At 35.5% G+C, this 21,838-nt stretch overlaps 1 protein-coding gene across 3 annotated transcripts in view; it reads right to left on the bottom strand.

The window, feature by feature from the left end:
- Positions 1-21,838, bottom strand: part of DENND1B (DENN domain containing 1B) — a 170,522-nt gene that overhangs the window by 37,211 nt on the left and 111,473 nt on the right. For all 3 annotated transcript variants that reach the window (XM_017729713.1, XM_017729712.1, XM_017729711.1), the window contains 4 exons: positions 20,143-20,243; positions 14,648-14,693; positions 13,010-13,111; positions 5,015-5,140 (listed from right to left, as the gene is read on the bottom strand). In XM_017729713.1, the coding sequence (XP_017585202.1) occupies positions 5,015-5,140; positions 13,010-13,111; positions 14,648-14,693; positions 20,143-20,243 (375 nt within the window). The remainder of the gene's footprint in view (positions 1-5,014; positions 5,141-13,009; positions 13,112-14,647; positions 14,694-20,142; positions 20,244-21,838) is intronic.

Below are 21,838 nucleotides of genomic sequence, written 5' to 3' on the forward strand. Positions count from 1 at the left end.
AGCAGGAATTTCTTACTCTAAGCTACATTCACATTTTAAGCAAGCTATTTATACAGACCTCAGCGGAACATGAAAACTGAGCTAAAGCAGTGTGATCATTTTAAAAGGAAAGAAAACCCCTAGATTAGAAGGTGTGTTTGTGCTTTCTAGATCTAGTGATACTTAACTTGAACAAGAAGTAAAAACACTTTTATTGTAGAAAACACTGCCTCACTTTGGCATGAAAAGACTCACACCATCTATTAGTTCTATTACAACAATTAATATCATCTCATTTTGATATTAAAATTCCTCTTTTTAAAAATCTGTCATGACATTCAGAGATAAAGGCCAAGGGATAACTGAGCATGCACTATGATTCTTCTCAGGAAGATACCATGTATAAACAAATCTCTCCAAAATGTGTAAATTTCTTGCAATCTGCCAAAAAACCCAAAAAAGATTCAGATATAATGGTATTTCTTACAGTCACAATTATACCAAAAACCCAACTCCTACTAACACAGTATCTATATTCAGTAATGGACCACTAACAGTCCTTGAGAAAAATAAAACACTATGGTTTTCAACATGTAAAACAGAATTTTTATGAAAGTCAAATAGTAGTCATAACATATTACACAGGGTGGTTCTGGATGAAACACCAATTTATGTCTGCCATTTCATTACTGTTTCTGTATTCTGATGTACTTTTCATATCTAACTCTTGGGGGAAAGGTAAACAAGTCGATGCCCATTTCAAGAGATACCAGTCCTTAAAAGGTTTTGTTTTGAAACTCAATTATAATCATTCATTATCCATGCATCCTCAAATAATTCAGGTGGATTCTGAATCTCAATTTTTTTTCCAATATAAATTTTATTTATTTATTTTATTTATTGTACTATTTTGATTTATTGTATATTGACTACAACATCTGTTGGACAGCTGATGTCACTGTTTGTCAATACTGGCCCAAAGCATCCAGTTAACGTTCAATTAAAGAGAGGTCTGACAGGTTGTGCCACCTCCACCATGAAGGATCTCCTGGCCCTCCCGGAGGTCCTACTGCTGAGCATTGCAGAGCAAGCCATCAGCCTTTGTCCTTCATTTCTTCATTGCTGATGAGTGATGTTACAACCATCATAACTTGAAACAAAGGTATTCTGGATATTTTCTGGATTCATTTGTCTTAACATCAAGAGCTTCAAGGACTTTTTCCCCAAAAGAGGAGAAATTAATCTCTATCATGGTAAATATTTTTATATTCAATATTTTTCAACTCTTCCTTCATTCTCTTATCTACCAGTCCCTCCCCAGACATAGATTACTTTTTTAAGCATTCTTTACATCACGTATTATTTTATTAACTGGCCATATTGTATATGATTTATGAAAAACATGTACTAGTCTTTGCTTTCAGCTGCCCATGTACATGCAGGAAGAACATGTAAAGTAAAATAGTTGGGAAAAACACGATGTCACATATACACGATGACAAAATGACACCAACACAAATTCACAACTGCCATATTCGTGTCTACGTCCCACCTATGCCTGCAATCCTGAAACACGGAACATGCAGTATTATCCAGGAGAAATCCCCAAATGATGGACTACCAAAAGAAATTAGGAGCAACACAAGGTTCAAGGCCAAGTTGTGAGCACCTAAAGTAAACAATGTCTCAAAATGGATTGCAGTCCTCTATGTGAACCAGACCATATACAAAACCATTATAATTCACCATGCCACTGATAATACTTTTTTCTGGATTATTTTTTGGTGATTTATCAAATGAAACTGAAGCAATTTTTTCAACATGCCCACCTACCATGTGTGAGGTGGATTCCTTCCAGATTAAACTAAAGCAGAGTTCCAGCTAGTCATGGGTATTCAGTATTCAACACCAGACTAAAATCAGAACCACAATGAAGGTACAAATGCACACGGTGTGAACGTCAGGTCCTTAGCACTAGCTGTGCTGTTTTGCTTTACAGATTCACTCCTATTACACAATATTTGCTAATGTAATGTGTAGCATATTAAAAAGTACTCTTAACAGTTATATCAATTTGACACCTTAATTTAGTAATTATTAGATCTGAAAAAAACCTATTTCTACTTTTCTTGGAAACTTTTACTGATTAAGTGTTTTATTATCATTTAATACACACAAAAAATTATTACAAACTTTCTCTATTACATGTCATATTTCCTGTCTGTATTAGAGTAGTCAGATTTTCCATATGGTCCTTTGGAGGCCCACGAACTCTCTGCAAGGCCCCTGAAGATTCCCATTTTGCCTTTCACCAATCATTTTTTTCAATAATTGCTAGACGTTTGTCCAAGACATATTGCTATACCAGGGAGAATCTGTGCTGTGCTGCAAACAAACAGTTGCACAGAACGAGTGTTCAGTGTGATGAACAGCGTTTGGAGGGGAGAGAAGTGTTGGATGAGTACAGACACTATTAAAGCTGTTCTTTACTCAAAGTGAATATTAATGACAGTTGTTTCACATTTGAAGTTAAAATCATACAGGACACACTGTTGCAAAGAAAAATAGTTCACTTAGACATGCTTTTCAACTCTCAAGCAATTGATAACTGTCGAAATACATTATTTTACTTTTCACCAGAAGCTTTGCGATCCTCAAAAGTGTACCCCAAAACATCTCAGTTCTTGATTTTGAAAATATGATAAGCTTATTTATAGCAAAAGTATTGCAAATCTATATGGAAAATTTTTTCATTTAAGTATTGCCCCTACAAAATTTTCTACACAAATACTACTTGAGCTCCTGAAAGTATGTAAATAAAGTCCATAGCAGTGCTTTAAATTACCTTATTAGACCTGGCACCACAGACTCCAAAACAAAGGGAAATATTTTTGCAATAGCAGTTATCAAGCTTTGATACTGCTGAAAATAGGCCTACTACAGGCAAATGTGATTTGATTTTTTTCAGCTTTCCAATTCAGAGGAAAAGGCAAATGCAGAATGAGCTGAATAATCATGTGAAAATCCTCTTAATTCCTACTAATACAGAGAAATTCAAATTTTCTTTCACAACAAAAATTCTGTGAAATACTGAATTAGTTAAGATTATGTGAACACAGCTCAAAATAACAGTTACAAGGGGTTTTTATTTATTTTTAAATATGCTTTGTCTTTGAACAAGTTGATATCAATCCAAGATATGCTAGTATTTGCCAGCAGACTTCTGCCTGCAAAGATATTCTGAAATAATGTGTCTTTAAAAAAAAATAATCAGGCCACAATGGTTTCATAAATATCTTCTCTTATATGCAGTCAGTGGAGCCAAAAAAAGATAAATCTGCAAAAGAAAATAATGCAGAAAGACTTCAAAGGTCATTTTGACAAATGTTTGCCAGTTGAAATGATCCATAGTGCACTGTTTCCAATACAGTGCAAATGTAGATATCTCGGATATGCCAACAGCTAAACTGAAATAAAATGGAAATCAGTTAAAAGGAGAGCTCATTTCAAAAGAGATGCTAACCAGGATGCTAAAGAACTTGCACACTCAGTTCCACAGTTATCAAAACAAAGGACTGACTGACGATTATTTCTGGTCAGAACAGAGCTAAGGACATCAAGCAGACTGACATCCTTCTGTTTGCACATACCCAGTGTAGACTAAGACACCTTTTGACTTAACAGCTCTTCCTGCAAGCTGCCATGAGTTGGCATGGACTAGTGCCCTCACCTTTAGACTAAGGAGCAAATTAGATGCAGGTGGTGGCACTACGGAATAAAGGACAACTACCTGTTTTGTTGAAATTATCTGCTTTACTGAAACAAGCAGTGTGTTGAAATCCAGTGATTTCTAAAACAGATGCAGCCCTTCCAATATGGAATGCAAAGGGGCTTTCCATATCATAAGAGAACTGCTAAACACAAACACCTGAACTAAACCTGTACACAACACTTCATGCCTGCATGGGTTACCCTTCCTCTCAGTAACAGTGGCTCTCAGCGGCACAGACAGCAAAATGCTCATGGCAAAAAGGACTGCCTGGAAGGGAACCACTTGGGGAGAAGGAAGACCCAAGTGCCAAGCTGTATTTTGAAGTTCCCTCCAGAAAAAGCCCTCATCTGGAATTAATTAATGATTATCCTATCCACTTCCATCATGGAATACCATAGATCCTTAGAGTGCTCTTCTCACCCCCAAACAAATATCCACCCATGTTCCACACACGCACCATCTTTACAAACTTGACTCCTCAAGTGAGGACGATTTCTCCTATCAAATACCCATATTTATCTGAATCCATCAGACAGCCAAACACTGTATCCTCAGAATCCAATTCAGCCAATGCCATCTCAGTGCATTTGATCAAATCAACTACTACCAGTAGTTTGCAAGAAAAATAATCTGGACTGATGGATGAAATTATTCTCTAAGTTTTTTCTGATAAATTATTTTATCTCCAACAAGCTCAATATGTGCCACCCTCATTATTTAGAAATTATGAAAGCCCATAAAACATTAATCAACTGACTACCAGCAAAATGTCAGAAATACAGATTCTGAGGTTCTGATGAGATTAAATGGGTTTCATATCTCCTAAGTGTAATCAAGGTAAGTGTATAATAGAAGAGATGCATGTTTGACTCTATGTATGTGGCTTCTGCTAGGAAAGAAGCTTCTGCCCTCCAACACAGCAAAACCTTTGGAAAAATGATGGAGTCTGAAAGGCACAGCCCCTTCAGTTCTTCACCACATTAAACCAGGTGAGCCAATTGTAAGTAGCTTCATTAATACAATCTGACTTTATACTAAACAGAGAATAAAACTGATAAAACAAGTAAGAAAATAGCTGATGAGTATTTATTTTTCAGTACAACTCACTGTCAAGAGATGGTGGTATCTTCCAATTCCTTAGCACAGAGTAAGATTTAAAACAACCTGTTCCAGACTGGGATAAAACATTTCAAATTTTCCTCGAGAGAATGAGACCATGCTCTTAAAAATTCAGGGAAAAAAGCAACAGGGAAGCCATCTTACTGGTTTGTATCTCAGTGCATCTCTGTAGGATCCAAAGAGTGCTGCCTGTGCCCGAAGGAAGGCCTTGGCCACTCCGTCGCCCGTAGCTGTCGACTGCTTTTTCAGTTTATTTTTCAAGGCCGAGACCTGCGTGACAGAGTGGAACAGTTAAATTAACACCTCAGAAATTGGTACAGCAAGGTATGAACCCAATCAGCAGGCAAACCAGAGTGTCTATAGGTCAGCCAAAAATTCATCCTCCTCCTTGATAGCTTATCTTTTTAACTGCAAAGAGCACCTGCTGGTCTGTTAATTGAAATGAAGGCAGGGGATGATGGTAGAGTACAAATGCAGATTGGTTTATGCTCTCTTTTTTTTTTCCCAAGGCCTCTTGACATAAATAAGCTTAATTATTTTACAGTTAAATGCATGTGAGTCACATTTTTGCAGATTTTTTTTCCAGCATAACATGCATTTACTTGTTTGAATGTAGACAGTTGGATCATTTTTATTTAAGCTATGAAGGTTTATTTTTAAGGACTCTTAATGGTCACTCACTATTCAGTGTCAAGGAGTATCTCTTATTTTAGGTCAAATTCCTATCTTACATCATTTCTCATGCACCATGGGAGTACCTGCTACCACAGTCAAATAGCTGAGAAAGGTTTTCGTAAATTCAGTGTTACACTGCCTCTAGAATTGTCCTTGAAGATAAAACATGTGAAAGGGAAGAAAATAAAAAAAATAATTAGGAAGGGCCGCCAGGTTAAAAGAAAAAAAAAAAGTAAGAAAAAAAGACCATTCTGATTATAGTGGTTGACTTCTTTTAAGGAGGTTTGTCTTTTTTTACTTGGCAAATAACAACCACTGGTTAGACAGAACTAGAGAAAAAAAAAGAAAAAAAAAGGAAAGGGGGAAATTTTAATTTAAATAACTGTTCCTTGGACATACTTTGGAGGAAAATCATATAATTCTGGAATTATTACAAGATACATGGAATTCTATCCAGATATAGTCTATACTCTCCTAATTTCCATCACGAGGGACACCTGGAAATTAAGTCAACTCTATTTACATAGAATACACATTTCTACATCCCTTTGTATTGCAACATACCCAACAAAGCATTATTTAAGTCCCTAAATGAAGTAACATTCGGAGTTACTCTTTAAACAGGATATTATAAATACAAATTTATCACCAAAACAGCTTTCATTCTTTTGGAAATATATGCAAGAATGAGTATCTTTTTGTTTCTTTATGCAAGAGTCCTGACTGCTCTTGTAGATGATGATTTTAATTGAAGTGTCAACCTAATTAACAACTAAACTTTGAATAATGCTAATGAGAACTGAACATGGCATCAGAGAAAAGACCAGCTCTACAGGTGATAAACATTCACAGTAGTGACATTTTCCAGTGTAAAGTCACAGTTACTGTGATCTGATCAAAGAGAGAGACCCCCATTGGGTCCAATTATAACTATAGTTTTGAAAAAAAATTATTGAGTTATGATGTTCATAATCTATGCAGAAAGGCCTTTACAGTATAGGTCTTTTCCCCATAGTTGTGATCTTTTCAATTTATATCCAAGCTCTACAGATCTAGATAAAAGTTTAGAGCCTGATTCGTTTAGCCCATGGAAAGCACACACCAAGGCTCATTTATGGTTTTGCCTTCCACCTCAAAAGGAAAAAAAGTACAAGTCTGAGTACAGCAACTGGTTAAGAAGTTCAAGGCTGAAAAAATAAATGCATGTCTTAGTTTTGTGGTTTGTTTTTTTTTCTTTTGATCTGTATTGTATGATTATTTTATACTTGTAAAAAGTAAGATTTCATTTTGGGGAAAACAAATGCATACAAGGAAGATCTGCCCACAGACAGTAGCACAGTTTGACTAAAATAAAAACAATTAACATGAAGTCAAAAAAGAATTGTCAATGTTAAAATTTTGTCTCTGACATGACAGGCAAAGCATCTTCTAAATATAAGGGAGGGAAAAGGTAGAAAAGTATCCACATTCTTTTAAATCTACATTCTTCTAAATTATACCTTATGATTTTGGAGAAATTATGGCAAACGATAAGACAGGGTAAGAGAAGAAAGGGGGTAAAGATAATGCAGAGCAGAGGGATTACACGACCAAGAGAGGAATGTGAAAGAAAAAGGTGTTTTCTATTTTCCTGTGCTCTGGCAGACCCTAAGCACCCTATTGTAAGCTTGATTAACAGGATGCTTTAGGCAATGTGTTAAAAAGAACACTAGAAAGCAACTAGTCTGCTGCTTGGCTGCCATATCGGTGTGTTACTAGCTCAGCAATATTAAGAACCTCCAATGGGCTGGCAGTTCGGAGGCAGGGTCTCTGGACAGATGCACATTTTTGTGCTTCTGTCCTGGAGGGAGTTTGAGCCTCAGAAAGGCAATGCTGGAGTTCAAAGAAAGCTCCTCCAACTCCTGCTTCTCTCAGGGGGCAATGCTTAAAGGCAGGAAGAACTCTATCAGATTATCCTGCAGAAGAACCAGGAGCACAGCGCTCTTAAGAAGAAGCCTGCAGAGATCATGTGAGCCACAGCCCTGATTTGCCTGCTGTCCCAAGTGGAACCCTGGCTGCAGCACACTTGAAGTGTCCTTGGGACCAGCTTTGGCTTCCTCCAAGCTGAGGCCAGCAAACAGGCGAGCACAGGACAGCGCTTACTCAGGGCTCAGCCCAGCCACACTTGGCTAGGCTGATGTCAAAATCTCCCTGTCCCACATTTGAATCAAAGGCAGAGTGATAAGAGTGATAAAGCAGTTATTACAGCCAGAAGAGCAGCTATAGGTAAGAGCCAGGGTGCACTGAACTCTTTGGAAAGACTTGGTGCACAGCAGGATTGTGACTGCTTAGATCCATGCACCTCAGACCAAGGAAATGTGAGACCCCTTGGAGTGACATCATTCATAGCACTTAAAATAATTTGAAAGTTACACAATTCTGACACCAAGCCAAAAAAATACCAAGCAGCATCTGTATCAAAATCTTTTCCTCATACACATTTTAATCCATCTACCTATTTACGATTAAGAATGCCAAATTTTTTTCTTTGTATCTCTTTTGCAGAAATAAACTTTTACAAAGTTTGAAATTGAAGAACCGCAAACAACAAACTGCAGGGGTTAGAATGCTGTTAAAATTTATTTCTGAAAGACACCAGTGATTGGCTGCAGAAATGGTATTATTAATTTACACTAGAAGCAAACTGTTTTTATCTTCTCCTAGCAACAGCTTCTCATAGGAAGGTGACTTCATTGGACTGCTAAACACTGCCAGTGAAGAGCAATCAGAGCTTCAGGGAAGGTTTAAATCAGTACAATAGTTTTTTGGAGATACAGATGAGACTGATATGTAATTAAGTGCATCTAAAATGTAGAAACATACTGTGTTGGTCATTAAAACAAAAAGTATCATTCATTTAAATGGTCACCATACGGCCTTTCTAGGACTCCTAAAATCTAAATATCTGATAGAAAGGAAACATGACTAATATCTCTTCAGTATCCATGTGAGTAGAAGAATCACATAAAATTAAAAAATAAGTTAATAAGATCACATAGCTATTAATCAAAGCCTTTGTTCCTGCAAAAACTCAAACACACATACAAATTAAAGCACATATAGAAGAATTATATTTGTATACTATTGTTGTCTGAGAAATACAGAACCATGCACTGGAGTTTCAAATGACTATTAGATCTCTGAAAAAAATATATTCAGATATTCCTCTGGTTTCAGCAACACTTGTTATGTTCTAAACTACTTTTTGCAGTTCTCCATCAGATGATACCACTATAAAAGTAAGTGGAAGCTTACTCTCAAAAACAAGAAAGTGTGAGAAGATCACAAAGAAAAGAAAACCAAAAACCTCAAACTAGATTCTCATATTTAAATCCATATTGCTAGTAAAGGGCTTCTATGTATATTATCTACACACAGAGGATTTAAGCATCTCAGGGAGACCTCCAGCATTTAATCACAATTTCCTCATTTAGACAAAAACAACTACTTAAATGCAAATGTTTTCAAAACTAGTTGCACTTTTGGATTTCATATTCTAGCTTCTAAAACTATATCAAAGTTCAACAGAATCTCAGCTCTAAGAATTTGTTCACAATAAACAGTTGCCTCATAACACTGCAAACACTACTGACCACTCTGAGTTTCTAAAATATATTAGTAATATTTTTGGCTATTTTCTGATGGAAAAAAACATCGTAAATTATGCTATTTATATTTTGCAAAAAATCTTTTTAATTGCACTCTTATACATTGACCTTAATTTCTTTATAATACCATTAATCATCATATTTTAAGAAATAATTTGCACTCCCAGTAATTGCTGTATAAAGTAACCAATTTTCTACATGAATTACAGCCTACTTCTCAAATGCTACTTTTAGAACAGTAATGTTCACATGTCAAATTTATGGTGTAAAAATCTTCTGACTTTAGGAATCTCAAAACTAAAGCTCTAAACCCCAGTTTAGATTCTGTATTGCATCACAGTGTATAGGTACCAGGCAGTACAAACACTACGCATCTTTCAACAGCTCTGTAGCTTTCGCAGTTGACAATATTTAACAACCACAGAAGATGCTAAAAGCCTCTAAATTCGATTGTTTTCTGAAGATCATACTTATAAAAGTTCTGCTCAGTCTATGATTTCAAGTCAGTAAGACTTGGTTGCTAAAAGTGATGCTGCCAATTCTGCAAGCTGTTTGGGGAAGTGTTCACATCTGAGCAAAGGAGAAGTCTTTTTGTCAGAGTTGAGTGCAAACAGGTATTGCAGGGTCAGGCCCAAAATTTATAAATTTCAGTCTATGATCACTAATGTTCTTCTAATGTCTGACATTATTAAAGTGCTGATCTCAGTATTATTATATTAGGAAATTTACTCCCAGAGTAGTAGCTCCTTACTTTCTTTTTTTTTTTTAATTAAAAAATAATAGACAAATTCACAGTGAAATGATGAAATGTAAAAACAAGCTTTCTTGTCAGAAGAGCGAAAAAAGAGGGGCTTTCCCCCTTCTAAGAAAACAAAGGATTCCTGAAAGTCTTGCCCTGATTTATTCTTCCAATTTTAAATACCTTAGGAGTAGCGGAACTGCTACTGGCATGGTAGTATTTCTAACAGTCAATAAATCTAAAATATTATGTGTGAATATTGGAATGAAGCCATTAAGAAGATTACAGCATGCAACGCAGCAGAGGGTCCTCATGAAAAAAGGACTGGTAATTCAGGACAACTGTGACCACTGACCTTTGAACAGTCAAGACCACTGGTCAGTCTGACAGAATAATAGAGTTCACATGCATAGAAAGTCATCTAGCCTGTAACTATAATTTAAATGCTTAAGTGAATGATTTAAAAATGCCTTTAAATCTCAGTTAATTTATTATACAGTTTATTAGACAATGCCATAGAATAATGTTTCTTTCAATCTTAAATTTATCACGAAAAAATTCACAATCAGAGCATATACACATGGGCAAACCATTAAATACCTATGCTGTGAGGACATCATCAGGCTTATTGATCAAGAAAATAATTACTCTGCTCCCTCTGGACACAAGAAACAGTTTTAGAAAACTTGGAAAATAATGCATTTCTTTTGTTAGACTGTTAACCAACCTGGAATCAATTTTTGAAACGGACAGTAAGACTACGGCTTCTTTTATATTTTCAGTTCTTCATTCTATTTTAATGCCTTTCAGAGGTACTCATTCTATTTTTTCATCAGAAGTTTTACTATTTTTTTATTTATGCTTATGAGGTTTCTCTATATAAGTTAAAATGCTTCACACATGTATCTTTGACATTCCCTTTAACATTTTAAGCCTGACTTACTATTTTGACTCTATACTCCTCTGTCTTATACTTTTTCCCTAAGATATCAGCAGCTGCACTGCCCCTCATGAATGCAAAGGAAGGACAAGCATTTTGTCACCTTATGAACCAAACACAGCCCTGTGACTTTTGTTTCCAGGTTTTCCTACTATAATTGTATATGCATTCCATCAAAATGTTTAATTTAATTGCCTTACAGATTGAAGTGAAGGAAGAGATGGGATTACTCAAAAGCTTCAGTATAAAATCCTCAAGTTCTGCAAGTATATTTTGCATAGAACACTGTTCTTTTTTGTTCTATATTAGATATGGAAAAGATATTATAAGTCTAGTCTGCAGTCGGTACACTTGGATAACCTACTTTAAGATTTGTAGTAATAACATGCATATATTATGGGAGAAAATACACTTCTAGAAGTATGAAGATGTGTTCCTATTTCCTTCATGCTAGCCTACTTATTTAGAGATCATTTTGATATGCACCTGTGAAACACATAATAAGTACCTCTTTTATTGCACAAAGATCCATTTTGGCTGTTTGAAGGACCTCCAGCTACAACTCCAGTATCTCATGGAATATGATGCCTCATTCTCAATTCGACATCCAGCTATTATTTGGCATACAGACCTTCATGGCATTATAACATCAACCTTATTCACTCAATGGAAGTCCAGTTAAAGTTACTGACACACCAGGAAACAACGCTCTTTTTACTTTACTTGTTACACTCTTGCATGATAGGGTACAGTCGAAGTTATTGTATATATGTTTGTGCATGTATACATGCATAAGTAAATCATAAAACATCACAAAATATACCAATGCAATAATACACATACTAGTGTGAACCACAGAACATCACAATAATTTTTATAGTCTTTTACATTTCTGAACTACACTTGAGACTGAGTCGAAAGACTAACCAGATGATCTATAAAAAGTCTAGATTTTAACATCATTACAATCAAAGGGGACTTTCATGAATATAATCATCAAGAGTTTGACTTCTATTGTACTAAATATATACAAATTACCAACAATAGCAAAAGACACAGTGTGTCACTATAGGATCTTACTTTTATTACAACAGGGGATTTTATTTTTACAATTTCAGAAAATGTAACTCTTTGATTTCATATTTTGATATAAAATTCTTTGTCTCGACAACTATTTGTGATAGCTTGCGCATCTTTAATTAAATAATGAAAACAGTGGTTTCACAGTTATATTCTTTTAGAGCTCTACTGGGAAAAACAAGATAAGTGAATTTTGTGACTATTTAAAATGATATAGAGAGTATGTTCCCCTATAGGCAATAAAAAAAAAAGGCAAAAAAAAGGGGGGGGCACCCTCTGCAAGATCAAAGTCCAGAAAGAACTGGCACTTAATTTATCATCCTTTACAGACAAAAGACAGCTTTCGTCATTTCAAAAGGATCAGATGTCTTTTATGACAAACTGGGTTTGCAGTTTAATTTACAAATAGAATTCTAAGTAAGCAGTCTTTGCTCTGCCAAAGCAAATGACAAACAGTATAGGTTTTCATTCACGCAGCCCTCAGCAGGATAGAAGAGATTAAAATAAAACTGAAATAATTTAGAGAAAACAAATAAATGTTTCACAAAGTTGAAGAAGATCAAAGCTTGAATTTTCTGACCCCAACTGTACAAGCATTTCTTATTATATTGACCAGTGCCATCAGATCATTAATTAAAAGGAAAGCGCTGGCAGGTGGCAGGGAAGCAGAAGCCGATAATTGGCCCCCTTCTTCTTTTTGCCTTCAAAAACTCTCTCGTTCTTTTGCAAGACATGCCACTAGGCAGACAGAAATGCCTACTTTGTAATATAATGATTAAGATGAGATGAAGAGACTCTTGCGTTTAAAGCAGCTCTGCCTAATGAATGCAGCTAGCTTTATAATTATGATCCTACTTTTACAATAAGGAATATGATGTTCCATTCAACATCTCCTCAACTGTCAAAAAGGTAAAAATCTCAAATACAGGGGTCTGAACTAGGTGCTTTTCACCCCCTTATTCCTTTTATAGCAGTTAGCAAAACGAGGCAAAAATAACTACTAGTAATTCAAGCACCTATATAAGAAAGAAAGAAAGAAAGAAATGTCTAAGACTCACCACTTCACCAGGTAGGTTGTTCAGGTCATTAAAAGGGGTTTCTAGAGTGTTTGTGTCAACATTTAGCAAAACCACATCCTCCAGTGATCTATTTTTTACTCTCTGTAAAGAAGAAAAAAAAAAATACTGGAGAAACAATTTACTATGGTGTGCTCCTGAAGCACATTTTTATTATAACGTGCTAAATTACAAATGATGATTTTATACAAAGGACAGTAATGGCAAAAACAACAGTTGGAGTTTTAGATGTAGGATTTGTGAAGTAGATATAGCATTCAGAGTAGCTTTTAAAAATACTTCTTATTCTTCAAACAGTAAGGTTATATTAATAATCTCTGAAATGAATTCCTGAAAAACCAAGATTTACACAGAACACAGTTAAATATATTGGACAAATATATATTGGATAAATATATATTGGAAGTAAATATATCTTATAACAACATTTCATTCTTTCAAATTTGTGAAAATCAAAGATGTTAATGATATAATCAGATGAAAATGAGAGAAAAAACTACCATTATTTGCAGATTTATGTAAGCACCAGGCATGTGATGCCTACTATTACCACAGAAGAATGGATAAAACCCTTTTTCATCCATGTACGTGGCTAGCAGCTAAGAATTAAACAATTTGTTCCTTTCAGGAAAAGGATAGAACTCTTTTCTATATGGTCCTACAATAATACATAATAATGCAGGAAATAATTCCTGAAGGAACTGAGTGGCTTCTTTTTCAGAGCAAATCTTTCTGTTCCATTATTTCCTTATTGAATAAGAAAAAACATCCTAGTGAAGATATTATGATCAATGCATGCAGGTCATATGAACCTGATTTCGGAGCACAGAAGGCCGTGCCTGGAGTTAAGAAGTGGAGATGATATAGAAGGCCTTTTTCTGGAAAAACAAAAGTGCTGGTGGCTCAGGAAAGACCCCCACCCCATCAGCTTAGCAGATGTGAATTGATCCTTAGAAACTGCTTTAGCTGAAGTGTAAATCAAATAATGTTCTCAAATCAATTATCTACTCTGCATGATAATCAGATGGCACATGTAGGCTTCACAGTGTAATCAAACGCTTATGGAAAAAGGCAAAACTATTCCATACCCAGCTATTTACTGACCAGTCAGGTGAGTTCTATTGTGTTGATTTACATTCAAATCTGTAAAAGCTACCTCTTGTTTTTTGGCAAAAAAATACAAATTTCTAAATTAATAGTTATGAGTGTTACGGGATGGAGGTCAGACTCAAATTTTCAGAGGGACGGGAGCACAAATTATCCAGGAAATCACAATAATGCTGAAATCTGAGTGATGGTGACTCCAAAATAAATTTTACCTGTTCTCATTATTGGGAAAATCTGTTGCTAAAGTACTAAATGCAGGAAAATAACTATCACTGAGCTACTAATCAGACGAAGAAACAAATCATGACGTAGAGCTACAAGTCTCCATAAAACACTGCAAAAGTAATATTTCAAAGAGAGACATTTTTTACTTAGTAAAGCATATGAAGCTTAAATTTTGTAATTCTACATGCTAAAATACAGGAATATTTCCTGAAGCACTTCCATTAAAAATTTTTTTATGGTGCACACACCTCATGCTTCCCAGTACACTGAAGTGTATACTAAACTTACCTCTATCAAGCTTAAGTGGACGCCAATTAGATAAGGCATTGGTGCACTGAAGAAAAAAAGTGGAAAACATCAAGTTTTAAGTACAACATTAATGGAGTATTTTAAATCCTGGCACATAGGACCCTAGTAAACCATCACCTGTTTAAGACAGTATTAAATTAACACAGTTGCTACAGGAATTTTTACTCGACAAGGAAAATTTTATTTTACTCTGCAGTAAAAATGACCACAAAATAAATAATGCTGCTCCAAACGATGAGGTATGAGCAAGGAGGCCCCACAGCTTTCATTCACACATAGTTCCAATAACTGACCACACTGAGCTAACCCAGCAGATGTTCCCAAAGTGGTCTGGTTTTGAAACACCATTCTGGAGAACATGGTCCCAGTTACCATCACCACAATGCAACACAAACATCATGGTTTGGTTCTAAAACCCTTCCCTGGCAAGATTTTGGAAGCTGTATAATATCCTGTTTAACTAGAGAGAATTAACTACTCCTTTCCAACTTGCATAAGACAAGGAACTATATTCTCCAAATAAAACAAATATCCACAGAAAGCCACTGCAGTAAGACCTCCTGCCGTATGCAAGCAAGAAACTGAATTAGGCTAATTTATCATGGCTTCCTACAATCTTCTGTTCTGGCAACATCTGACCAAGAATATACTCAGTGTCCAGCACTGAAGGAAAAAAAAAACTCCAACAATCACCATCAGACACTTGGGTTCTGTGAGATTACTGACAATATGCACTCCAGAGAAGCAAGCAACAGACAGGCTGGTTTTGGTAACTCAGTGGGAAACAAATCACTAATAGACCAGACAGAAAAAAAAAAAAACCTAAATAAAAATAACCTCTGAAAAATAAATAAATTTTCAGAGGTAAGATGACTTATACAAAGGTACACAAACAACTCAGACACAATTTCTCTCATGGCAATAATTTGATCATGGATCTGAGCCAGTGGCACTGACTGATTGGTGACTGACTTCCCAAGGATGGGGAAAGGCTTCACTGCATCAGTTCATGTGGTCTCATCCGTTTGGCCCCACCTCTGGGACCAGAACAAGCAATTCTCACCTGCCTAGGACTACAGCCCATTTTAGAAAAATCTGTACATCCTATGGATCAGCCAATTGCTCTCATTAACAACGTCCCACGGGAGAGGATCAATGCAAAAATAATCCAAACAAAAATCAACAAACAAAACCAAAAACCCAGCCTGAGCAAGGCCCAAACAAGATTTCGTGTTTATGTTATCAAAATATAGGTTCGCTGAAACTGCAAACTGTCATGACTTAAGGTTTTTCTAGGCAATGGGGCTTCCAAAAAGGAAAAGAGGCTTTATTTTCCCACACATCTTTTTCTTAGCCCAATACTGACAAAATTTTAGCACTTCCTGATGACTTCATCCAGGCTAATCCTTATGTCTTTGTGAACTAAACACAAATTACATGGAGTTGTAAATGAGTGTCACTCCAGAGCAGACACACCTATATATTCAGAGAGGATTTAAACAGCTTTAAACCACTATAATTTTAAGAATGCTTTGTACTATTTAACATATTTAACCAAGCCAGTAAGAACGATCTCGGCTGACACGTAACTGAGAAATCTGCAGTGGAATATGCAGCAAAATAGATCCTCAGGTTCCTCATATCAGGATATCTTAGTGTTCCAAATAATGTGAACAGGAGAAACTACATGGAAAACAAGTGCTATATGATGTATGGATTTTATGCACACTTGTTTTCTCGTACATCGACACTGTTCCAGTAGCTTCACCATGCCTGTGCTGACTTAAGATAGCTGATGATTTGCTCCATTAATAAACCTGTCATTAAAAAGGGTAGCATGTAGCTCTTTTCTCTACAGAACAAAGCAACAGCTACATCATTTCAATTTTGAAGTTAACAGAATAAAGGTACAAAGCACATCTTGAAAATGGATGAAATAAAAACTGCAGGTATGGAAAGTTAATTTGATCGTTTTCAGCAAAAAGTGAATTTTATTACTGCTGGATTCTGAAGTCTTAACAGCAGAGGACTGTAATATGTACATGAAATGGCTTACTACAATACTACTGGAGGCTGCTATACAGTTTTTCTCTTGCTTATGCATGTTATCACCAAAAATATCAATCTGTGGTATCATTGCCCAAAATAATTACTACATTATGCAAAACATCCAAGTTAATTCGGAAATAATCGTCCCATTCTCACGGAAACAGGCATATGTATATTCTAATTCAGAAGAGACCAAAGCTCATAAAGACCTATTGCAACTGTAACTTGAATTTTCTAATTGCATTATATTCTTAACAGAGCATCAGTATAACAGATGCTTTATCATGCACAGACAAAACTGGCGTGTATTCTAATATCGGTGATTTAGTCTGCTGAGATATTACACAGAAATGTCATGAAATTAGCTTTCTCCTTTACAAAAATTAATTTTATTCAAACATAATTATTATATCAATGCTCAAACAATTTTTGTAGAAGTTTTCTTGAAAGCTAGCCACTCACTCTGCTGAGTGCAAAAGTCTCCTTTTATTTAGAAGAGAAGAGAAATCAATTTTATATAACAATCTAAAACTCAATTTTTCATTAACTGTGCCGTTATTTGCTCTACAGCTACAATGAATATTCCTTTTACAGCCCAGTATTTTGCTATCTTTTAGAAAAAGAAATTTATTATGTCTCGTTTTTTGGATGGCCATTCCAATTCTCACGCTGGAGCTCTCATAATGGCATTCAAGGCTGAGATAAGCTGCATGGGGGTAGAAAACCCTCCTGAAGTCAATAAACAGACACTGTTCACACACACACTGGACCTTGGCACTCATGGCCTGGCCAGTCCTGAGGGCGTTACAGTCCATACTGACCCTCTGGTTCGGGCTACCTCAGCATCATCTCTTACATTAGGTCTAAATCCAGCCTGTTAATCAGGCAGCAGGAAAGAAATTAACAGAGTTTTTTATTAAAAAGGCAAGTGGAAGAATTGAAGTATTTTTTAATATAGCTGTGCTTTGCTCAAAGATACATTTTTCTTTTTTCATGCTTACAAAATGCACCAACTAGGCACTTTATGTAATTTATCGAATTCTAACCCCCACAGAATTATATCATTTATCTTTATGATATTATAAAGGTATTTAGTCCAACTAATTTTATCTTTGTTTAAAAAAAGCCTTATTACTACGGAATGAACAAAATTATCCAATTGATATTTTCCTACTTCATATATTTGAATACCATTTCAGAACAACACTAAGAAAATGAGAGTTCATGGGAGACATCCCAGCAAGTCCAAGTGCAACACTGACAATGAAATTTCTAGGTATGAAAATGCATGTTGAGCTAAAAGGAAAAACAGCACTTTTATAAAAAGAACTTTGCTTATCAAAATGACATAAAAAAATCAATGTATACAAAATAACTTTTAAATTCTTTTATTGATTTTATATGGCATGATCCCGTTGGATGGCAAACTAGATCAGGCCTACCATAAACTTTGACCTCAAGAATTCATCAAGGTTTTTTAACTTGATATATTATATATCTATGAGGAGAACATTTATTTACTGTTAATACACCAGAACATGAGGAAAGCTAAGTAATTTGTGTTTTTATTACACTTTTCCAACCTGTCTCACAAAAGAACCATTCAGATGATCAGAAAAAGAAATGTAAATGCAAAATAATCTGAGTCAAAAGGTTTGAATGATAGTTACTGTGATGAACTCATCAGTTGTGCATTTCTTTTCATGAACTTTATGTTTCCTTTTGAACATTTCTAAAACAGGGAAACTTTTCCTCCACACTATTGTACTACTGTGAAAAAGAAAAAGGGATATAAATGAATTTTACAAGTTTAAGAAGCTCCATGCTTCTTTTTAATGAATAAAAAAATTCTCAGGCCACGGCACAGTGCTCTAGAATCCCAACTATTATCATCATCACATGAAGCTGTGTACAGCATCTAATATTATTATTTCTGGAAACATTATCTGGGCTTAGAAGGGCAAATAAAAAAATCTTCTAGTATTCAGGATGCACTCTACAGAGTACAGCTTGAAAAAAGATGTTGATCTGCCTTCTGAGAACAGAATTTATGAATGATCTGAGAAATTACAAAGCTTCTGGCAGTAAGCTCAAGTAATACAAAAATTAAAATACACCCAAGTTCTACCCCACCTTGGTGCATTTTATCAAGGGCAGGAGGAGAAACAATTAGGACAGACTTTCTTCAAATGAAAACTATCATTAAAGATGAAAGGCTTAGTAAGTAAAGGGAAGAGTTTAAGAACATTGTTTCCTTTTTTAAAACAACAAATAATATACACATTAATTGTAAGAAATACCACAGAAAGAAATATATACCATGGACAAATATTGTGAAATTCAGGAAAAACCATCAAAGACACTTAAGGAAACATAGCAAGAATTTGTTTGAAAACAAAAGTTCAGCAGACTGGGTGGAGTTCAGTGGAACAGCAATATATTAATAGATTTGAGGGGGGGAAAACTCAACCCAAACCAACATAAAGCCCAGCAAACATATAAGCATAATTTATTCCTATGAAGAAAACATAGACTTAGCTTGGTAAGCATCTGGCTGGGTCTCAGGTTTTATATATAATAACAATTGCCAATCTCTAAAACAGCTTGGAATGGTTCATTTTTCCCTACCAGACCCAGAGGGTCTACATAAAGTGAAAATTTCCAGGGAGGGATATTCCTGTTTAAACGCTTTAATGGAAACTCTCATTTACTATCTCTGCCACTACTCTGAATAAAAGCAAGTAGTCTTAGCCTGAAATTGTGGAACACAGGCATGTGGAAACATCATCCCCTTGAAGGATCAGAAGTGAATCAAAAAGTGATTCTTGTCCAACTTAAAAATATGCCAAAACCACAAAGTCTGTCATATGAACAGAAACGCATCAGGAGAAGCAGAATTCTTATTATAAAAATTCTGGAGTCCCAAAAGGAGTTTTTAAGCTCTTTTGGGAAAGCACTGGCTGGAATCCTGAGCCTGGCTGAGTTAAAATACAAATACTAAATCACTGATGAATACTAACATCTGATTCTGGAAAAAATGATCTTTTTTTTTCTGAATACTTCTATAAGTATCATTTATTTCAACTTAAAATAAAAGCCAACTAAAAGTAAACTGTAACACAGTTGCATTTAAATTATTGAATGAATTCTCTTACCAATAAAACAGAAACAGTTATTACAAATAGGATTCTAAATGCTGCACTGATAGTAATCAGCACTGTAATTCAAGGTACCAATTCAAGCACCACATCAAGGCATGCTGGAATATCCCTGTTCAAGTCATCATTTAAGCACTGGCCTAAGTGCTTTCATAAACTGGATCCTGTATGTTCAGTCAAATAAAGAGTTAGTGTTTTCATCACTTACTCAGAATCCTAAGACAGGTAAGAATCTCAGAAATGGGGATAACACGTTAGCTGTCTTACCAGCAGTAGTCCAGAAGATGTGGAGGAAGCACTGGGATGTAAATATGTTGCCAATACATTGGATATAACAATGCAGCTGACGCATGAACACAAGCAGTTAACTAAAAATAAAAATACACACACAGAATTGGCAACAAAAAAACATGAATAAAAAGAAAATACAAAATCTTAAATAAACTTTTAGACATGCAAGAATCTTAACCTCCCCAAATCACCTATTACATAATTTTGTAAATAACTCTGAATTGCCAAAACACATCCATGAAGAACTCTGATGTAAATATATAAGCACAACATCTGCAAGAAGTCAGGCTAACAAGTCGAGTTAGCCCTCCCTGATCAGCTATTCCCTTGGAAAAAGGGAAATAATCATGAATTACTTGATGCAGTCATGGTCAAACATGAGTACTGCCATGAACACACCGGACTGAAGTGCACCCCAGTTTAACTCGGCTCCACTGAGTGGGAAAGACTCAGGGGAGTTTTCTGGTCCTCATTTCTGCTATTTCTAACTGCAAGTGATCTGAAGCTGCATGAAGAGACAGAACAGCACTAAACTCAGAAGCAGGATTAACTCCTGTTTGTGTCACTATCTTGATTTCTGAACGATCTTTAAAAAAAAACCTGAAGTGAATATTCCCTGTAACAGAAAAGCAACTTTATTACAATTTTCCAAAACTCCTTTCCCAAAGCAGAGACTTCCAAGCCTGGCACAAGGATCATGGAAAATGAAGGACTCCTTGGCCAAGAAAGGAGGTGCTACAAACTGCTTGCCACTCAAAATGGACATCTCTGGTTTTCTAAAGCAAACAAAAAACCACCATAAGCTCCACTTTACCCCACAACAAACAAAAAAATAACTATGGAATTTATACAAAATGGGGCCAAGTCCATTCCACAAGTGAACAAAATCATCTGTAATACGTAAAGAATTCAAATTTGATCTATCTTTGCTATCAGGGAGTCTCTCAAATTTTGTTATTTTATTATGCAGGCACAGAGTTACAACAAAATGAGAAAAAAATCAAGACTGTGTTCAAAAGCAGGTAGCTTCTATCCATCACAAACCTCATTTTAAAAGGGAAAAAAAATTTTAAAGCAAGTGCCCCCATTACAAGTTACCAAGCTGATGGAAAAGACGAGGCTGTCCTAATGTTTTATATCACAACAAAATTACTACCTGAGTTTAACTTGATAATAGCACTGGCTATTAGACATGAACTTTCACAGTAACAAAGGAAGAGCTAAAAATAAAATGTAAATTCTGCCCATACAGCAAGTGCTAAAACATTATGGATTTTTACACGGAAAAAAACCAACCCTCTTTGTGGAACAGATCTGTAGTTAAAGCATTCACACCCGGGCTGTCTTGGACATTTAGACTTGTAAATAAAAATTACACTACAATTTTGTACATGTATTTTTACACTAAAAATGAAAAAAGCAGTTATAAGACCATTGCAGCAGAAATCACAGACAATTACAACTTGTGCAGCCTAGTTTGCTCAGCACTCAGATTAATATAACACGATTAAATATGGAAAAGAAGAGGGTCTGAAAGCTCCTGAGGGATATCATTAGGGCAAATTGCCAAAGAATGAAACATGAGCCAGTCAGGAGAGTCTGGAAGCTGCAGTGGTACCAAGGGACTTGAATGTTCGACAGTTGGAGCTTCAGTAATGTGTGAACTGCAGGT

Source organism: Corvus brachyrhynchos, unplaced genomic scaffold, assembly GCF_000691975.1.
Source record: "Corvus brachyrhynchos isolate BGI_N302 unplaced genomic scaffold, ASM69197v1 scaffold101, whole genome shotgun sequence".
NCBI classification, from domain to species: Eukaryota; Metazoa; Chordata; class Aves; order Passeriformes; family Corvidae; genus Corvus; species Corvus brachyrhynchos.